At 40.1% G+C, this 18,988-nt stretch overlaps 1 protein-coding gene and 2 long non-coding RNA genes across 6 annotated transcripts in view; 2 read left to right on the top strand and 1 right to left on the bottom strand.

Annotated features, from left to right (window-relative positions):
* Positions 1-10,587, bottom strand: part of LOC119517822 (NXPE family member 3-like) — a 38,651-nt gene extending 28,064 nt beyond the window's left edge. The window contains exons 1-2 of one of the 4 annotated variants that reach the window (XM_037814862.1): positions 10,572-10,587; positions 4,593-4,703 (exon numbers count right to left, since the gene is read on the bottom strand). In XM_037814862.1, the coding sequence (XP_037670790.1) occupies positions 4,593-4,649 (57 nt within the window). In that variant the 5' untranslated portion in view covers positions 4,650-4,703; positions 10,572-10,587. Of the gene's footprint in view, positions 1-4,592; positions 5,192-6,007; positions 6,305-10,571 lie in introns of those variants that run through there. The other 3 variants (XM_037814863.1, XM_037814865.1, XM_037814864.1) reach the window with 3 other exon arrangements.
* On the top strand, positions 7,987-9,854 carry LOC119517857. Its single transcript, XR_005213643.1, has 2 exons — positions 7,987-8,294; positions 9,600-9,854. It is a non-coding gene; the product is annotated as an uncharacterized LOC119517857 (long non-coding RNA).
* A 1,388-nt stretch (positions 10,588-11,975) lies between the features above and the next one.
* LOC119517856 lies at positions 11,976-18,032 on the top strand. Its single transcript, XR_005213642.1, has 2 exons — positions 11,976-12,058; positions 15,651-18,032. It is a non-coding gene; the product is annotated as an uncharacterized LOC119517856 (long non-coding RNA).
* The last annotated feature ends 956 nt before the right edge of the window (positions 18,033-18,988 follow it).

Here is an 18,988-nt window from a genome sequence, read left to right as displayed (position 1 = left end):
CAACTAATAAATTCAAAGACACTTATTATATGTTTAAGCAACACACCCATTAATTACTAGACCAAACACACCAATTAACAATTAAACACTCACTATACCTAGGTAACACACCAGATAAGAGTTAAACAGGCATACTTAGTTTCATTGAACACCAACTAGTTGTTGGATTACTTATTTTCCAGGAGTATACTCCACAGACAAATTCAGGTCAGGGCTCCAAACCCCCTACAGAATGGCAACCAGAAAGCAGAAAGATGTAGAGATCAGAGCAAGGAGGATCATTCTGGAAGCAAGAACAAGGCTTCAAGCCCAGGTCTAGGGGACACGAACCACCGAACCAACTTCCTGATCACTTTTATCTTGATGATCCACCCACCCAGTCAGATGTCTGGACTTGGAACTGGAAATTGTTTCTGTCTTTGAAGCTCTTTAAGGTGCAAAAGGGTCTGGAGTGCTGGTAGGACAGAGAAAAACCCGGTTGCTGAGCCTCTAGATTAAATACAGCCCAGGGGTTGCAAAAGGCTTGTTACATGCTTACCCATCCTACCAGGTCCCCAGAGCCTCGGGCAGTGTCCCACCTGGGGGTCACCAAATTGTTAGCAGACCAAGGCAGTGGATTCTTTTACCCAATGCACTCAAATGACCAATTCCTGAGACACTGGGGTTTCAAAGAGAGAAAGAGTTTATTGCTAGATGCAAAGCAGACGATCAGATGGCCTAACAGCCTAAATATCTGTCTCTTGGATATATTTAAGAGAATCGATTTAAAATCTTTGTCTGGTAAGTCCAATGTCCGTACTTCCACAGGGACAATAAAGATCAGTATAAGAATCCATTGTAATCATGTGTACCAATAGCAAACAATTAGAAAATGAAAATTTTCAATTTTATTAAAAAATAGAATTAAAAACAGTAAATACATGGAACGAAACCCAATAAAAGATTTGCAAAGATATAAATTCTCCTCAAATTGATCTGTATATTCAATACAATTCCAATAAATATCCCAGCATGTTTTTTTTAACATGTGAAAAATGAGAACCTGATTCTAAAATTTGTATGAAAATGCAAAGCTTTAACAATAGCCAGGACAATATCAAAGAACATGAGGGGAGAACTTATCAAGTCCTCTTATAAAGCTATAGTAAGTAATATGGCAGCATATCAGTTCAAGAATAGTTAAATAGATCAATGGAACAGAATAGGGCACATAGAAACAAAGCCACACTATATGGACACTTGATTTATGACAAGGTGCCATATAAAGTAGCAAGGAAAGTTTTGTTTTTTTTTTTCAATAAATGACATTAGGACAAATGTATATCCTTATTAAAAAAACCCAAAACTTGATTCCTGCCTCATTTCACAAACAAAAATCAATCCAGAGGTATTGTGTATCTAAAGCTTCTAGAAGATAACAAAGAAGAATAGATTCTTGGCCTTGGAGTAGGGAAGATTTCTTAAATAAGATACAAAAGCACTTACAATAAAGGAAAAGCTTGATAAATTATTATACACTAAAATTAATACTTCTTTTCATCAAGAGACACTATTAAGGGAGTGAAAAGGCAAACCATGGAGCTGGAAAGGTTTTTTGCAGCACACACAAATGAAGGGGCTTGTATCCAGAATCTATAAAGATTCCTACAAATTATTAAGAAAAAGACAGACAGCCCAATTTTAAGTGGGCAGAATATACTTTAACAGGCATTTCACAACAGAAGAAATTCAGATGACCAGTAAATATATGAATAGGTGCTCAGCATACTTAGCAGGAAGGGGAAAGCAAAATTAACACCACAATGAAATACTTGTACATATTCAGAGAAAGCCTAAAATCAAAAGGCTGGCAATTCCAATGATATTGAGATGAGAAGCCATTAAAGCTCTAGTGTTGTGCTGGTGAAAGTATAAATGGGAAAAGCCACTTTGGAAAACTGTATGGCAGTATCTGCCAAAGTCTAACATATGCATACCTTATGACCAAGCAATTTAGCTTTTAGATATATACCCAACAGAAAGTGTGCACGTGTGCACCAAGAGACATGGTCAAGAAGGTCCATGGTAGTGTAAGAAAGGGATAAGTTTAGCTTTCACATAGAGACAGCATGGAACAGGGAAAATGGAGGCAGAACCAGCTTAAACAAGCCCTGTGGTAAAGGGAAGAAAGAGAGAATCTGCGCCAGCTCCTTATATGGAAAAGTAACCACGGTTACTGGAATGTAAAGAGATATGAGGTAAAATCAGAGGCGGGATGCGGGTGACTGAGCTTGTACCTCGGCTTACCAGGCCTGGGCCAGGGGACCTGATATCACCCCCTGGGGAGGGTAGTAGGTACGGGCGTTAGTGCCCTCTGCAGCCCCCCCGAGCCTGGGGAGCGAGGTCAAGGCAGCTCCCTTTTCCTCACCCAAAATGTCACGGGCAGGGGAGGCTTGCCGGAGGAAACCGCCTTTCTCCCAACCGCCCTTTCCCCACTTCCTTATCTTACCCGCACACTCCCCTGTGCCAAGGCAACTCCTGCCACCGCCAGCGCGCATGCACCGTGGCCAGAACAACTCCCGCCCGCTGCAACGGCTCCTGCGTCCTCTCAGAACCAATCCTAGCCCCTCTCCCTTCAGTATTGCCATTTAAGGCTACTTCACCTCTTTTCCAGCCCTGCCCTTCTTACCAGCCTATATAACCTGTAATCACCCCTAAATAAACTCTCTCTTTGGCGCATGCTCCTACTGGATGAAGAGTGTCTTGTCCTTATCGCCGCCCTCCACACCTTGCACGCCTCCCGCCGAGGACCTGGCCAAGTCCTCCGCCTCGCCCTCGCCTCCGAGAAAGAGCCCCCGCCGCCGGTACCCTTTAAGCAGCCCCGAGAGCTGAGGGCTCCGCTACCGGCCGCCACTCCCCCCAGAAGCAGTGACCGCGACCGCAGCGGGAAATCCCAGCAGAAATTTAAACTGAATGAGCTCTCTGGGATAGGCTGATCAATTCAAAATCTCAATAATGAGCTTGTTGGCTATCTCGGATAGGCTGTACAAATTAAAATCTCAAAGATGGGCAGTTAGTTCTCTCGGATAGGCTGTAACCTCTGTAGTACCCAGCCAATGGGGAAATGGGGGAGGGACTTGTACATTAGGAATAGGAGATTAAAAGATTGCCGTTCTCTTCCTCTCGCTGGCCAGCCTACCATGTTTTTGGCTGTGTGCCCTTTCTTGCAAGATCGTAAATAAATTCTTTTCTCCTCCAGAACCGAGTGAGCGTTTATTCCCTTACAGGAACTGCTTTATTTCCGACAGTAGCAGAATTTAAAATAGTCAAAAACTGAACATAACCTGAATGCCCACCAATAGTAGAATGTGGTATATTCATATGCTAGAATACTACAAACGAAATGAAAATTAACAGATAACAGGTTCACACTACAATATGGATGAATCTGACAAAAATATTGAATGAAAGAAGACACAAAAGTGAACATTGTATAAGATTACATTTATATAAAATACAAAATCAGGCAAAAATAAACTGTAATGTCAGAAGTCAAGTTGCTAGCTACCTTTGGAAAGAAAGAGGGTAGTGGTGCCAGGGAAGGAGGTGAAGAGGGGACTTACAAGAGTACTGTTAATTTCTATTTCTTAACATGGGTGATTACATAGGTGTGTTGTCCTTGATTTTTACTGAGCACTTGGGGTTTGTGTGCCTTTATGAGTATTATATAGTTTAACTTTTTCAAAAGGTGAAAAGGGTTGGCTGCTGCACACAGAAGTCCTACTCTTTCTCAGAGTAAAAGGCAACTGTGGAAATGAAATCATCAGTACCTTATATGGAAATGATTATTTAAAATCAGAATTTCCCTGCCAAATTCTTCATTGGTCTTAGGATAAAGACCGATTTGTGAACCCCTAGTGCTAGATCATCCACTGTTAAGAGAAGCCAGAAATCCATATTTTCAAGTTATATCTCCTATTATCTAAATATCAACAGCCCTTCAACCATTTTAGACATGAGTTTAAACAGACCCATTAAAACGCATCCGTAGCTACATTTAGCCACAAAAGGCCAGCTTTGTCCTGTGGACAAGCAAGGAAATGTCTTCTGGAGATATTCTTGGCTTCTTGCTACACAAATTCTCAAAAGAAGTAACAAGGGTCTGTCTATTCTCTTTCCAGATACGGATTTTTTTCTGAATCCTTGGCTCTTTTTCTCTCTGCTAAAAAGCAGTACCAGACACAACAGACTTTGTCTCTTTCTCTCACACTGGGGCAAAAAGGAAAACACCTTTGAAAGGTAAGACGTCTAAGAACAATGTGAGTTTATTTGTTTCTCGGGGGTGATTTCCCTGGAACAATCCATTATAGGTTTGTGTTTCAGATTCCTTATGGACCCCAACACCAACCTGCTTACCCCACTCCTAAGGACTGATGTCTCACCCTAAACTGCTGCTCCTGGAGTCACACAGAAGTGGAGGTAAGGGAATTGAGAGTGTCCGTCAGCCCCACTCTTCCGGATTAAAGTATCCATGAATCCAAAACCTGAGGTGGCTCAGGGGGAAAAGACACAAGCCGGGGATGAAAGAGTCGGAAGGAAAGGGTAGTACTCACCGAAACCAGAAAGACCAGCCCCGCCATCAAAATCTTGTAGCCCGCGAATTGCTCCATGAGTGGACATTGGTAGCCTAGACTTTTTTCGGTTATCTAGTATGAAATATGGACCTAGGTGGAGCATAGAACAATAAAATTTCAACACGCCCTTCCAATATGAAAGAGCGAGTTAACCACAGCAACTTTACTTAAGAGGACGTGGAGATTATTACATGACATGTGTACGTGCTCTGCTTGATATTATGCAAATGATTCTAGCCCCATTGTGTTTCCGGGATCTTCAGAATTCACCCTGCCAAGTCCCAGTTTCCTCCTAGGATCTCAAAGTCTCCCTTTCTGGCATTTGGAACCAACCGCTGCTTCCTGTTGGCAGACAGATTCCCGTTCTGAGTTGCCATGGACCTCCTGGGGTCTTTGCAATAAGCCTGGTTTACACATCTGAGGAACAGCCTCTTTGATGACTGTTTTACACGTCGTGGACTCAAGTAGAAGTAATAATTCACTGTATCCAAGAGCCATTAGTGAGAGGAATTATGTTTGCCATTCAGCTATAAATTATCATAGAACGTATTTAGTGTTCAATGTCATTGCTTTATTGATATGCTGTGACTCTATAATATGACCCTACAAAGGACTTTGGCAGGACAAATTCCCAATAGGGAGAGGGCAACTATCCAAGACTCAGCATGGATGTTTCCAGAAGATGATGGAGAGGTGCCTGGGGGGCTGCATGAGTCAGGGAGGGTCTCAGGGTGGGTGGGTTCCCATTGCCCTGAAATACGTAGAGTGAAATAAAAACATAAGGTAGAAAAGAGAGCTGTATTAGTGAATCTAAAGATCCGCTAACCCCCATACAAGAATCCCACTCACCTCCCTTCAGGGAGACGGTGGCTTTTGGACACGAGTCTACCCTTTTCCATTCTTTGTCCAAAGAAGCAAGTGCTGCTTGCTTTACCAAACTGGTTTCATTCCATCGGTGTGAGTGACACCAGACAGGAGACCCCTTTTAGAGGGTGGGTAACAACTTCACATGATTTTGTCATTTTTTTAACTTAATAGCTTTCTTTAAATTTACTCATGAAACTCAAAGGTATTCATTTTGAAAGAAGAAAGCAACAATATCTATAAAATCGAAAGTTCAGCTGACAATTATTTTTATGAACATTTCAAACATACAGATAAATATAAGAAAATAACAACTAAATATCAGTGAGCCCACCGTCTAGCACTATTGAATCATAGCAGTTTGCCTAGTTTGCTATACACACCATCAATTTGTGTGAAGAAACAAAACACTTCTGTCGTGGCTTTTGCCTCTGTCCTTCCCAGATAATCATTGTCATACATTTGATATTTATTATTTCCATACAAGTTTTAAATCATTCTTTAAAATGTATCCATAAAAATATACGTACACAACATTGTCTTTGCAGGATTTCAGCCATGAATATAAGCGGTATCACTTAATGTCCATCCTTCTGCAAATTGCTTTTTTCTCAGCATGTTTTTGATATTTATTCATGTTGATATGTGTAGCTTTTGTTTTATTTATTTAACATGTTGAATAGCATTCCATTGTACAAATATGCCAAAATTTACTTATCCTTTCTCTTGTTCATAGATATTCATATTATTTCCAATTTTTATTTTTAGAAAAAAATGCTGCCGCTCACATTCTGTACTCGTCTCCTTGTGTGTTCTTGTGATGATTTCTGTAAAGCAGTACTTTGCAAACTATCTGTGCTGAAGGACCAAGTTACTTTTTTTCCAATTGGTCATGAATTGATGCTATTGTAAGATACGATACAATAAATTGCCAGAAAAATAGGAAATGGAAGAAAACCCCAGAGATGTCAAATAGAAACCCTGATTCTTTTATTATTAGATTCAATAGATATAAAATTACATTTCAGTCAATATAATCAGAACAAACATAACACAGAGGAAAAGAAAATAATTACAAAAAACATGCGCTTTGGTCATTGAAAAAATCTGGTACTGATAATCAATATAGAGAATCATTATTTTTTGTCTTTCCACATGACTTTTTGTCTTTCCACAATGGTAACAACCTGACAAAAAGTTACGCATGAAATAGCACTCCCCAGACTATATTTCTATGTTCACGCTTTGAACAAATGTGAAGTATATAAATATTTAGTGTTTAGAGATCAATCGATCTCTTTCCTCTCACATTCTACTATAAGCAGCAAAGAGAACCCAGACTACAGTCAGCACACAAAGCTGGGAAATCTCAGCTAAATTTCAAGTTGATCTCTTCCAAGTTCTACTTTCCATCCAGCAGTTAAAACATAATTCACTCACGTTTTCTGCCACTTTCTAACAAGAATCTCTTCTCCTCCAGAGTCCAAAATACAATCCTCATTTCTGTCCAAGACCTCATTAGTAGCCCTCCTCAGCCACTCACTCCCTTGGCCCCCTTCCTCAAACCCCAAATGTTCTCCCCATCCTTACCTGTGGAGACACAGAAAGTTCCCTGGCTGGATAACTTATACAGGGAGGCTGCTCCCAAGCTCTGGATGCTGAAGGTGGGCGCCAAGCTGGGAGACAGGCCAAAGATTTGTTTGCCTGAAGGCAGGCAGCAATTTAGATAAGGGAATAGTCTCTGGGCTCCTGCCAGGCTCTTTCCAGGCTCCTTCCGTGCCATGCTCCTGTTTCCTGCCCCTGCTGTTTCCTTTCTAGCCTCAAACAAATTGTCCCTTGAGATTAAAGACATGTAAACACACCTTATGGCTTTCAAAAAAAATGTACCTTCCCTGAAATACCTGAAAACAGTCACTCAGGAGACTACCTTGTATGCTATAAAAACCTGTAGAAATGAGTAGAATAAAACTTTCTTTTGCAGGAACAGAGAGGACAAAGTGGGCTCCCTTCATTCACAATTGGTGCCCCATGTGAGGCTCACCGATCCTGACCACGATGTTTGGAAGCTGCGCAGTAAGCACAAGCAAGTTGTCTCGCGGTGGGTCAGAAGTTTCAGTCACTCAACGATATGGGTCAGTCTCTCAGAGTTCCCCAGCGCCAGTATATGTTAACTTTATAACGGCTGCTGCAGGCTAGTGAAGCTTCTGTTTCAGAAAATAATTTGTACTCTTTATTGTATGATGTTGTTCAACATAATCCTTGGTTTCCTAAGGAAGGCACATTAGACTTAGATGTGTGGGAATGCACTGGACAAAATTCAAAGCACCGCTTTGAGTGAGGACAAAAAGTTTCCTGTAAAACATTTACTACATGGGCTCTTATACACACTGCCCTGGCCCCTCTTCATATTGCTGAGACTGAGAGTTCTAAAACTGAGGTTCCTGAAAGAGAAATCGCCGCTCTCTCCAATAAATGCCTCCCCGCCGCCAAGCCCTCGGTCCCCATACCACCAGCTGATAAAGGCTGCAGGGAAATGACTATAGCCTCTCTCCCTCCCTTTCCTCCTTTATCACCGCCACCACTGCCTTCCCTCCCTAGAGATGCCGCACCAGTTTTGCAATGCTGTCTTTGCAATGCTGTCTTCACAAAGCGACATTAGCCGGAGATTTTGTTTGCCCCATTATGCTTAACCAGTTGCCCAGAAATTTTTCCTAAACTACCGGGACTAGGAAGTCCCAATGAAAGTGCCTGCCACAGACAAACACCAAACACATCTGAGTTAAGGTAGCTTTGCAATTCAGACTTTCCCTGTGTTGGGTAAGTGTGTAATTTTTTGTTTATTGTCTTCACTTTGCTTTCTTTTGTTTCAATTAGTCTATTGTGTAGTAAAGCTAATTAAGTTAATCCAAGGTTCATGCATGCAAACTCAGTGGGTTTAATCCTCACTAACAGTAACCCCAAATTTGTAGTTCTCCTTTTGAATTTTGTGCAGTTTGCACAGTTTGCATTTGTGGGAAAAACCAGTGTCATAAAATAATATCTCTACTAAGAAATCTGATAATGAGAACTTTAACTCCCTCTCTCTATAAAAAATGTTTTGTTTTAAATATTCAGCATCATTCTAACAAGTTTAATTTTGGTGGTAATAGCATGTTGTATAAAAGGTATAAAGAATGTTTTTCTAATTAAGGAAAAAAGGAAAGTTGCTTTGTCGCAAATAACTAAGAAAGGTGGAATGAAGCCTGGATAGATAAAAATGTGGGATGAAGCCTAGATAAATACAAAAGGTTGTAGAAGGTTTGTAGAGTGGAAAATTTATTTCTATAGTCAAGGTTGAAAAATAAATACAAAAAGCTGTAAAAAGTTTGTGGAAAACAATTATTTCTGTGGTCAATGGTTAAAAACTAGTAATAACACTGCTTAACAATAGAACCTCAAAACTTAAAGAAAAAAGTGATTTTGTAAAACAAAATAGCATTAAATATTTTAACCACCACCCAAAGCAATAATTAATATTCAATGTTGTGAGTATGTGCCTAATAATTCATAAAAATAAAACATTCCTCACTGTACTGCAAGCTCCTCACATTATGGTCTCCTGCTGTTTTTATTAAGAAAAAGGTTTCCTTAAATTATTAAGGTGTTATTTCTTGATAAAAGGATAGAGAAGTGTTTTTCTAAGTGATCAGTATAGGATGCAAAAAGTCTCTTTTATCAAAATAACTTCTTGCACTCAACATATGTTAAGTTTATCATGTCCTTGGTTGTTTAAAAATACTGTCTTCTCACTTTTAAAAAAGCTAAGTCTTTTCCTTAACTTTAACTAAATGAAATATATATATATATACTGTTTCAAACCTAATAACTTTTAACATTTTACTTTCTCAAGGTCAAACCCTAAAGAATATCTTTTTATTCCCAGCAGTTACAAAGAATTTATTCTTTCACTTTAGAAAAATAAATAAATAAACTACTAAAAATAATTAAATTCATGTAGTATGTTATAAATTGCAGAAAATATATTTAGACAATGTTATAAAAATTAAAAACTTCTAACCTTCTTTTGGTTCCTAATGTGCATAACATCAAACAACAATGTAGTACTAATAATTATAATTTCAGTTATTTTTAAAAGGTTATCTGTCACAAAACAGCCCAATGGAACCCTGAAGTCCACCATCCTGCTTCCCAGAGGACCAACGATGCTGCGCTATAACAACTGTACAAAGAAGATACCTCCCAAAGCTGACTCCAGTGCGGATGCAACAGCCTAAGAAGACGTGGCACCCATTCCCAGAACCCCCATGATATCCCTGTGAATGAGCTTTATGTCACTACAACAAATTGTAATCCTAATAAAAAGGGGGGAGATGTGGAGACATGGAAAGTTCCCTGGCTGGATAACTTATACAGGGAGGCTGCTCCCAAGCTCTGGATGCTGAAGGAGGGCGCCAAGCTGGGAGAAAGCCAAAGCTTTGTGTGCCTGAAGATAGGCAGCAATTTAGATAAGGGAATAGTCGCTGGGCTCCTGCCAGGCTCCTGTTTCCTGCCCCTGTTGTTTCCCGTCTAGCCCCAAACAAATTGTCCCTTGAGATTAAAGACATGTAAACACACCTTATGGCTTTAGACAAAATGTACCCTCCCTGAAATACCTGAAAACAGTCACGTAGGAGACTACCTTGTATGCTATAAAAACCTGTAGAAATGAGTAGAATAAAACTTTCTTTTGAAGGAACGCAGAGGACGGAGTGGGGTCCCTTCTTTCACACTTACCCTCAGCCAGTAACCGTGGTTCCTACTTCGAAGCAATCAGAAGAGTACTTCCACACTGCTACCCACCTATCGGCATCTACATCCATAAACCCTGCCTGCCCATCACATCCTTTTTTTGAGCAGGGAGGTGGCCTGGGCTTTGAGAGAACCTGAGTACATCAGAAAGGCTTTGCTCCTTCTTGGCCACAGAGAGCCAAGGAAGGGGACTCTGCAGCCTTACCCAGGCCACCGGTGCTCAGAGGCTGAACACCAGACACCCATATGTCCCCTTCCTTTCTGGTTCATCGTTTCCCCCAAGTTATGAACTTACAAAGCACATACCTTCCCCTTGGCCCAGTGATCCCACACTACCACCGGGCAGGGTGGACAAGGGAGAGCGAAGGGGACGCGTTGCCTGGGAGTTCAGACTTGACGTGAACGCCCCACAGAGACTGTGGTAAACTGAATCAGGTGTCCCAACAGAAGACAAGCTCTCGATCCTCGTCCATGTGCCTGAGGGTATGAACCCATTGGTAAACAGGACCTTTTGAAGGTGTTATTATTTGTTCAGGTGAGGGCAAATTGAATTGAGGTGGGTTTTAATCCATATGACTGGAGGCCTTATAAAGAGAGAAAATTTGGATGCATTCAAGGAAGCCACAAGAAGAACCAGAAGTCAGGGAAAGCCACAGGAGGAGACCAAGGAATCGTCATGTGACAAGGGCAGAGATGCAAGTCAAGGAACATCGAGGAGTGTGGCAAGCCAGCTCCAGGATGCTCCAGACTCAGGGGAGAAAGCAGGCCTTGCCCACGCCTTGATTTGGGACTTCTAGCCTCTGAAACCGTGAGACAATAAGCTCCTGCTGTTACGCCAAGCCGTCATGTGGTATTTGTCATAGTGGCTCTGGCAAACTGAGATGGAGACCGTCACAACCAAGGGGCACCCACCCGCTTTGGGTTTTGTGGAGAGCTGAATACCCAGGGAGAATTTGCTGCCTCTCTTAGCACTCTTGTTTTCAGTGCAGATTTTTATTTTTTAATTTTTTCTTTGAAACTAGACCCCCTTGCCTTACACTCCCTCCTTCTCTCTCTTCTTCCTGGTACTGATTAATACCCCATCAAATAGCCATCAACCAACTTCCCAACCCAACCCTGCTTTTCCTCATTCACTTAACTCGGGCACATTCATTCAACCAGCACTTATGGAAGACGGCTGTGTAATAGCAATGTGCTTTGGGAATAAATTGTCGAGGGCATCACAGCCCTGAACCACAAGCTGCTCAGCTTTTAGGCGAGATGGACAGGCAAAGGAAGAGTCACAGTGAAAGGCTGCAGTAGAGCTATGAGCCCCTTAAATAGGAACAAGGCCTAAGTGTTGGGGGTGGGTGTGAGAAACAGGGCCTGAAGTTTCTCCTCTCCTTCCCGCATGCTTGAAGTGGGGGCCTGGAACACTGGGCCCCTGCTGAGACAGAACACTGCCAAGGCACACCTCGTTAAAGTAGGCCCGGATGTGAGAATGTGGCTGCAGGACTGTTTTCTGTTATTATCTTTGAGATTAAGATAAGAACCATTTGCAGACTGATGTAAACAACCATGGGAAAATATCTACGTGCACAGTAAAGCATTACTCTACTCTAAAAGCATAATAAATAAGGGTCTTGGGAACGGGACTCACACACTCACCTGACAGGCGGTGTGTCCCCTGCTCCCAGTCTCCAAAAGATATTTTTGTCTCTAATCTTAATTTCTCCAAGCGGCTGGTCCGCTCCGTTCTGGGGAAGGCTCGTTTAATCGGCTGAGGTGGAGCAGAGGCCTGACTGCTTCTCTAGGTAAGAATACTGGCGAGCATCAGCAGGGTGTAATGGGGAAGGGAGACAGCTCCACAAAATACCACCCCTGCACTTCTCTTTTGAAACAGTTGTTAAGGGCGGACGGAGCAAAACCAAACGAAAGCAAAATTCAGGAGTTATTACAAGTAATCAAAAAATATTGTTCTTGGTTTCCTGACCGAGGCACTTTAAATTTAGAATTTTGGGAACTAGTCAGCTACTTCCTTAAGAAGAAACATGAATTAGGAAGCAAAATATCCGTCTGAACCTTAATGACCTGGGGGCTAGTTTGTACTGCCCCATGTCCCCTTCAATCGTCTGTTCAGCCCAGGGCTCTCCCTGAGGAGTCTGAAAAAAAGGATGTAATTAGAGAGGAGGAAGATTGGCCGTCTCTGCCTTCTCTGCCTTTGCAGGATGGGTAACACAAACAACAAATTCCTGTTCCTAAGAATTCTCGGCGTCCTGTAATTGAACAATGTAACACCTATACATTCCATTAATCCCTGCCAAAAGATTGCTTATTGCTGTTTCAGAATGCATTAAGTAAAGTGTTTTAAATGTTTACCATTGTTCTAGCAAGTTTGATTTTAATGATGATAGCATGTTGTATAAAAATTGTAAAGAATGTTTTTCTAATTAGAGGGAAAGAGAAAGCAGCTTTGCTCTAAATAACTGATTGTTTAAGAATGTAGGATAAAGCCTGAATGAATACAGAAGTTGCAAAAAGTTTGTGAAGTGGGAAATTTGTTTTTGCAGTCAAGGTTAAGAGATGAATATGGAAAGCCATAAAAGGTTTGTGGAAACAATTATTGCTGTGGTCAAAGTTAGAAAATATAAAAATTAGTAATTACATTGCTTAACAATGAACTCTCACAACTTTAAAAAAAAAATGGGTGGCTGTAAAAAGCAAAAAATCTGTTTTGTCAAAATAACTTCTCTGCAATTTTGTCAAGTGCATTCAATTATTCCATTTTCTCAAAAAGCCCCTGCAAATCGTGTGTGTGTGTGTGTGTGTGTGTGTGTGTGTGTGTGTGTGTGTGTTTTGTTTGTCTTATGAAAAATACTTCCTAGAAAGGGTTTCCTCCCAGCAGTGCCCAATTCAGGTGACCATTTTATTTAACTTATTTATTGTCTCATTAAAAATATACATATATAAAGGGAATGTTTTCTCACTCGTAACTTGCTTGTCATTAAATGAGATTTACCAGATCAAATCTATTTGATTATATTATGGATTATAATATAATATATATATAATATAATATAATAGTATTATATTATGAATCTGCTTTTTGTCCCACTCTTAACAAAGATAATGTATCTCTCTAAATTCTACTACTTTTAAATATTTATGAATAGATTTCACTAAGAACATATTATATTTAATTATGTCTGTCTGCACATAATAGACACTTAAAATACATTTTAAAATGTATTTTAAGACATATTAAATCATTAAAATAATTATGTAAGTAAAGTGGAAAATATTTTTAAAAATTGTATTAACATAGTCCCATAAGTATACTGTGAAAATAAAGCCTGGGAAAATATAACCACTTTACTTAGTTATCTTTTAAATTAAAAAGAGTTAAATCAAGCACTTAAAATTTATTACTTCTATAATTTATATACATATACATATGTATGTGTATATATATATATAATGTCTATCATGCTCCAGTGATAGCAGTACTTAGAAAAATATAGGGGAATATAATTCATGCTATTATTAATAGCTTCTTTGCTTTTAAAAACACTTAACTTACTTTCCTTTTTGTAAGTAATTTTACCAGACTAAGTCCATTTATCTAAATTAAATTTAATTCACTTGCAATATCCTCACCTCTAAAAATTCTTATTAATGTATTGTGCTCATATTTCTCCTACTTGGTGAAATTATAAATTTAATCTTGTAAATTTAAACTGTAATTGATATCAAGGTGCCCAGTTATATTTGAGAGTGTTCATTTAAGAACTTTAATATATAATTTATAATCATGAATACATCAGAAACTTTGTAATTCAGTGGACACAGTATAAAATTGGTGAAAAATAGAAGATCTGCTTCTTTATTCTTTGTATAACCACATAGTGAGCAATGGAAATAAATTACCTCAACTATTTCACATTCTTTGTTATTCTAATAACAAAACAATGCTTTGCAAAATAGAAAATTGGGTTAGGGTGACTATTGAAACACTGAATTTCTTCAACCTACTGGTGTAATCAACTACAGTTTATTAATTATTTTATAAATTGTCAGTGATTTATTTATTATGTCACTACAGTAAAATTATTAAAATCTTAATTTGAAAATAAAATTCATTTTGTAAAATGTCATTTCCAATAATCTAAATAGGATGCACTTACATGCTATTCCAAACCTCATCAACTTTACATTTTGTAGCAAAACCTTAAAAGACATTTACTACTAAAGCTCACCATAACCCATTTCTTTCTTCATGAAAAGCCAATAAAGGTGCAGCGGCCTATACTAATTATAAAACTCATAAATTATCCACTCCACAGTTTTCAGCCCAACAGTCCCAACTGTTTGCGGTTCTTTCTGCCCTGCAAGATATTCCTGAAGCAATTAATCTTTTATGTAACTCTGCTTGTGTAGTTCATGTTACACAAAATATTGAAACTGCTCTGCTTAAACCTTCCTTGCTGCAACTTCTGTACCACCTTTTTTCCCAATTGCAAGGCACTGTCTGTGCCCGTACATCCCCATTTTACATCACACACATTCGTGTGCATTCTAATTTACCTAGCCCATTAGCTGAAGGCACTGCAGCCACTAATAAATTGTTGCTCCCTGTATTTCAGGAAGCTACTCATTTTCATGAGCTTACTCATTTAAATTCTGCAGGTTTGTGCCACTGTTTTCCCATTACAAAAGCACAAGCTAAGGACATTGTTCAACATTGTCCTGCATGTCAAGTCCTACATCTTCCTACAATGAACCCTGGGGTAAATCCTCATGGCCCTACCCCCAATAATCTATGGCAAATGGATGTCACTCATATTCCATCTTTTAGCAGACTATCTGCTGTTCACATAACTATTAATACTTTTTCTAATTTTCTCTAGGCAACCGCACAAACTAGTGAAGCCACTCGTCATGTTATTGCTCATTTATATTCTTGTTTTGCTGTCATGGAACTTCCCAAAGCTTTAAAAACTGATAATGCACCAGCCTATGACAGTTCTCATTTGGCTGCTTTCCTTCGCAGGTGACACATACATCACCCCACGGGCATTCCCTGTAATCTGCAAGGACAGGCTGTAGTGGAACTTGCCAACAGAACATTAAAAGAATATTTACAAAAACAAAAAGGGGGAGATGAGAGTATGGATAAAATCACTCCTGCGGTCCGTCTCTCCCGTGTTTTGTTTACCTTGAATTTGTTTAAATTTTTATGAGAAACTTGATGGCACTCCTGCGGGAAGACATTTCTTCAGCCCCCGTACTATGTCCAAATATATTTTTACTAAAAGTCCTCTGTGTGGTGGAAGGACCCTGTGACAGGGCAGTGGACAATAGGAAAATTGTTAACATGGGGGCGAGGGTTTGCTTGTGTCTCTCCAGGTGAAGATCAGACTCCTATTTAGGTGCCTGCATGACACTTGAAACCGTACCATGAGCGGGAAAAAGAGAAGGTTCATGTGGGACCTAGAACCTCCGGTAATGCAGATGGAGGGCCTCTCAAGGAAAACAACTCGCATTGGACCGTCGCCGGCCACCACTGAGGCTTCTCCTCCTACATGGGGACAAATTAAAAATTTGTGCCAACAGGCTGAACGGCTGGTATGACAGGAGCACTGGCCATTCACTCCCTCTAATCTGGTGATAGCTTTATTTGCTATTGTAACTACTACTGTAAGTATGCTTCCTTTAGTAGATGCCCATGCTCGTAATTATACTTATGGGGCATATATCCCCAATCCTCCTCTATTACGGCCTATGGAATGGGATGATCCAGCCCCTCTTATTTATCTCCGTGATACAGCATGGCTTCCTGGCCCAGAGGATGGCAGGCTACCAGAACATCCTAAAGAGGAAGGCACTCAGTATAATTCTACTTTGGCCTTCTTACATTTACTGCTATGTTTGGGACACGCAACAGAATGTTTATCTTTTGAGCAACAAGCATGGCTTTCAATAATTCCAAAGCATGGAAATGTCTCTCATTCTATGTTATATTTGTTGACAGGTCAGAGTTTTGCATACCAACGTAATAGTAGTATAAATGATGAAACCCCACAGCGTCCTGTCTGCCAAGCGCTGAAGCATTGGTCTCCAGACTTAATGAGAATACACTGGGAAACTTGTTGAGGGACTAATGGAGTGCTACTGCTTAATGGTTCCTATGGAATTGTAACTGACTGGTCCCCTAAGGGGTTCGCAGTGCAGAACTGCAGTGGCTGAAACAAGTCCTGTTCGGCACATGAACAGTTAAGATGGAAAATTCATATGCATAATTTGGCATCCCTTCTAAATGATACTAATAGCATGCAAACAGAAGCCAGAAAACCTATAATATGACATGGTATGGGAATGGTCTTTTTTAAACAATTATGCCCCTCAAACATCTATTTGGAAGATTCCAATGGCTCTACAGTATATTGAAATATGGAATGGAACATATTCCCATAAAAATAATTACACTTTAAACTTTACTAAGTTCAAACAGTTTAGTGTGCAAGCTTATGTTAGAGAAGCATATGTATTTTGGATAGGTAATCTCCCTCTTAACATGAGTTCTAAGAAAGTTTCTTTTAATGCTAATGCCACTTGTGCATTATATTCTTGTGCAAATAGAACCTTAAGTAACAGCAATCTTACCTTAATTATCTTACAAAGACAAAAGGGCCTCTGGATACCAGTGACTCAGGAAAGGCCCTGGAAATCATCTCCTGATATGCATATACTATTAACATTATTAAATAAAGTGTTACATAAAGTAAAAAGATTTCTAAGTATATTAATTGCATTTATTGTAGGTTTAATGGCAATAACCACTGCCGCTGCTGTAGCTGGCACCACACTTCATCAGTCAGTATAGACAGCACACTTTGTATAAACATGGCATGAGAATGGTAGTAAAGCTTGGGGAGAACAGCTGAAAATTGATAAAGAAGTTAACCAGCATTTGGTTAACTTATAAAATGCTGTTCTCTTACTTGGAGAAGAAATAGAAGATCTAAGGCATAGAATACAATTAACATGTGATTGGAACATAACCACCTTTTGCATAACTCCACATAAATACAATTCTTTGGCAGTAAGCTGGGATAAAATTAAAAAACATTTAATGGGACATCATGAAAATGTATCTATTGATATTTCCTAGCTACAAGCCAATGTTTATGCAATTCAACAAGCAAATCTCCAAATTTTATCCTCATCTAAAATCTTTTAGGGCATTGCTGATGGAATACAACAACTAAATCCTTTACCATGGGTTAAAAGCTTAAGTAGTAAAATGTTAAAAAGTGTCTTTATAATATTAATTTGTCTTTTATGTTTATGTCTAGTCCTCCAATGCCCGAGACAAGCAGTCTCCGATTTAACTGAGAAATCTGCAATTCCAGCCATCACGTCTGCAATAAGAAAACAGAAAGGGGGACATGTGAGAAACAGGGCCTGAAGTTTCTCCTCTCCTTCCTGCATACTTGCGGTGGGGGCCTGGAACACTGGGCCCCTGCTGAGACAGAACACTGCCAAGGCACACCTCGTTAAAGTAAGCCCGGATGTGAGAATGTGGCTGAAGGACTGTTTTCTGTTATTGTCCTTGAGATTAAGGTAAGGGCTGTTTGCAGACTGATGTAAATAACCATGGGAAAATATCTACGTGCACAGTAAAGCCTTACTCTACCCTAAAAGCATAATAAATAAGGGTCTGGGGAACGGGACTCACACACTCCCCCGACAGGCAGTGTGTCCCCTGCTCCCAGTCTCCAAAAGATATTTTTGTCTCTAATCTTAATTTCTGCATTGCCCCCGGCAACAGGTGGGGTGAGGTGAGGAGGGGTAAACAGGCAGACATGTACTTTGCAGTCAAGCTGCGCTACTAGGAATTGGCTGCAACAGGGAGTGTTGGAATCATTAGTACTGGATCGCCGAGGCCAGCTCTGCTCCTGGGATGGACTTAAGTTATTTCACCTCTCAGCATTCATCTCCTCCTTTTCAAAAGAAGGAAGCATGGTGAAGTGCAAAGAAAGGAGTTAGAGACCATGAGACCAAAGAAAACATCTCTGAAAACCAGAAGGAGATCCTGGGAGAGACTGGGAGCACAAAATAGAAAAAAATTAAAAAAAATTAAATTGTAGGTGAGCCGTGTACAAGGTCCTGAAGCAGACCCTGGAATTTCAAAGGGGGATGGAGAAGGGCAGGTCTGTGGAACTCACAGTCGAAGACAAAGCAAACCCTTGACAATGAGCACTCCCAAGAGCCTTCTTGCCCTGGAGAGATAAGATGCCTGCCTGGCTCCCGCGGCTCTGGGCTCGTCCCTGACCTCGCCAGCCTGCCTGAGAGAAAATAGCACACCCACCACCACCAGGTTTTCTACATGCTCTTCTGCTTTGTTTCTTTAACTCTGTATCAGAGTATAATTAATGCGTACAGAAAAAGTTCATGCTACAAGTGCGCAGCCCACTAAATTTTTACTAAATGAACACACACACAACACCAGCATCCAATGAAGAAATGGGGTGTTACCAGCCCCCAGAAGCCCCCTTATCCCCTTCCAGTCTCAACCCTTCCGCCGGGCATAACCACTTTCCTCATTTTTGACAGCATAGATTAATTTGGCCTGTTTTCATGCTTCATGTAAATGGAATCACACAGAATGCACTCTTTTGTGACTGATTTCTTTCACTCAATGTCAAGTTTGTGAGGCTCATTCATTGTGTGTGGTTTTAGTT

The sequence above is a fragment of the Choloepus didactylus genome, chromosome 21 (assembly GCF_015220235.1).
Source record: "Choloepus didactylus isolate mChoDid1 chromosome 21, mChoDid1.pri, whole genome shotgun sequence".
Classification (NCBI taxonomy): Eukaryota; Metazoa; Chordata; class Mammalia; order Pilosa; family Megalonychidae; genus Choloepus; species Choloepus didactylus.
Note: the sequence above shows the minus strand (reverse complement) of the source record. Positions and strands in the feature narration are given on the sequence as shown.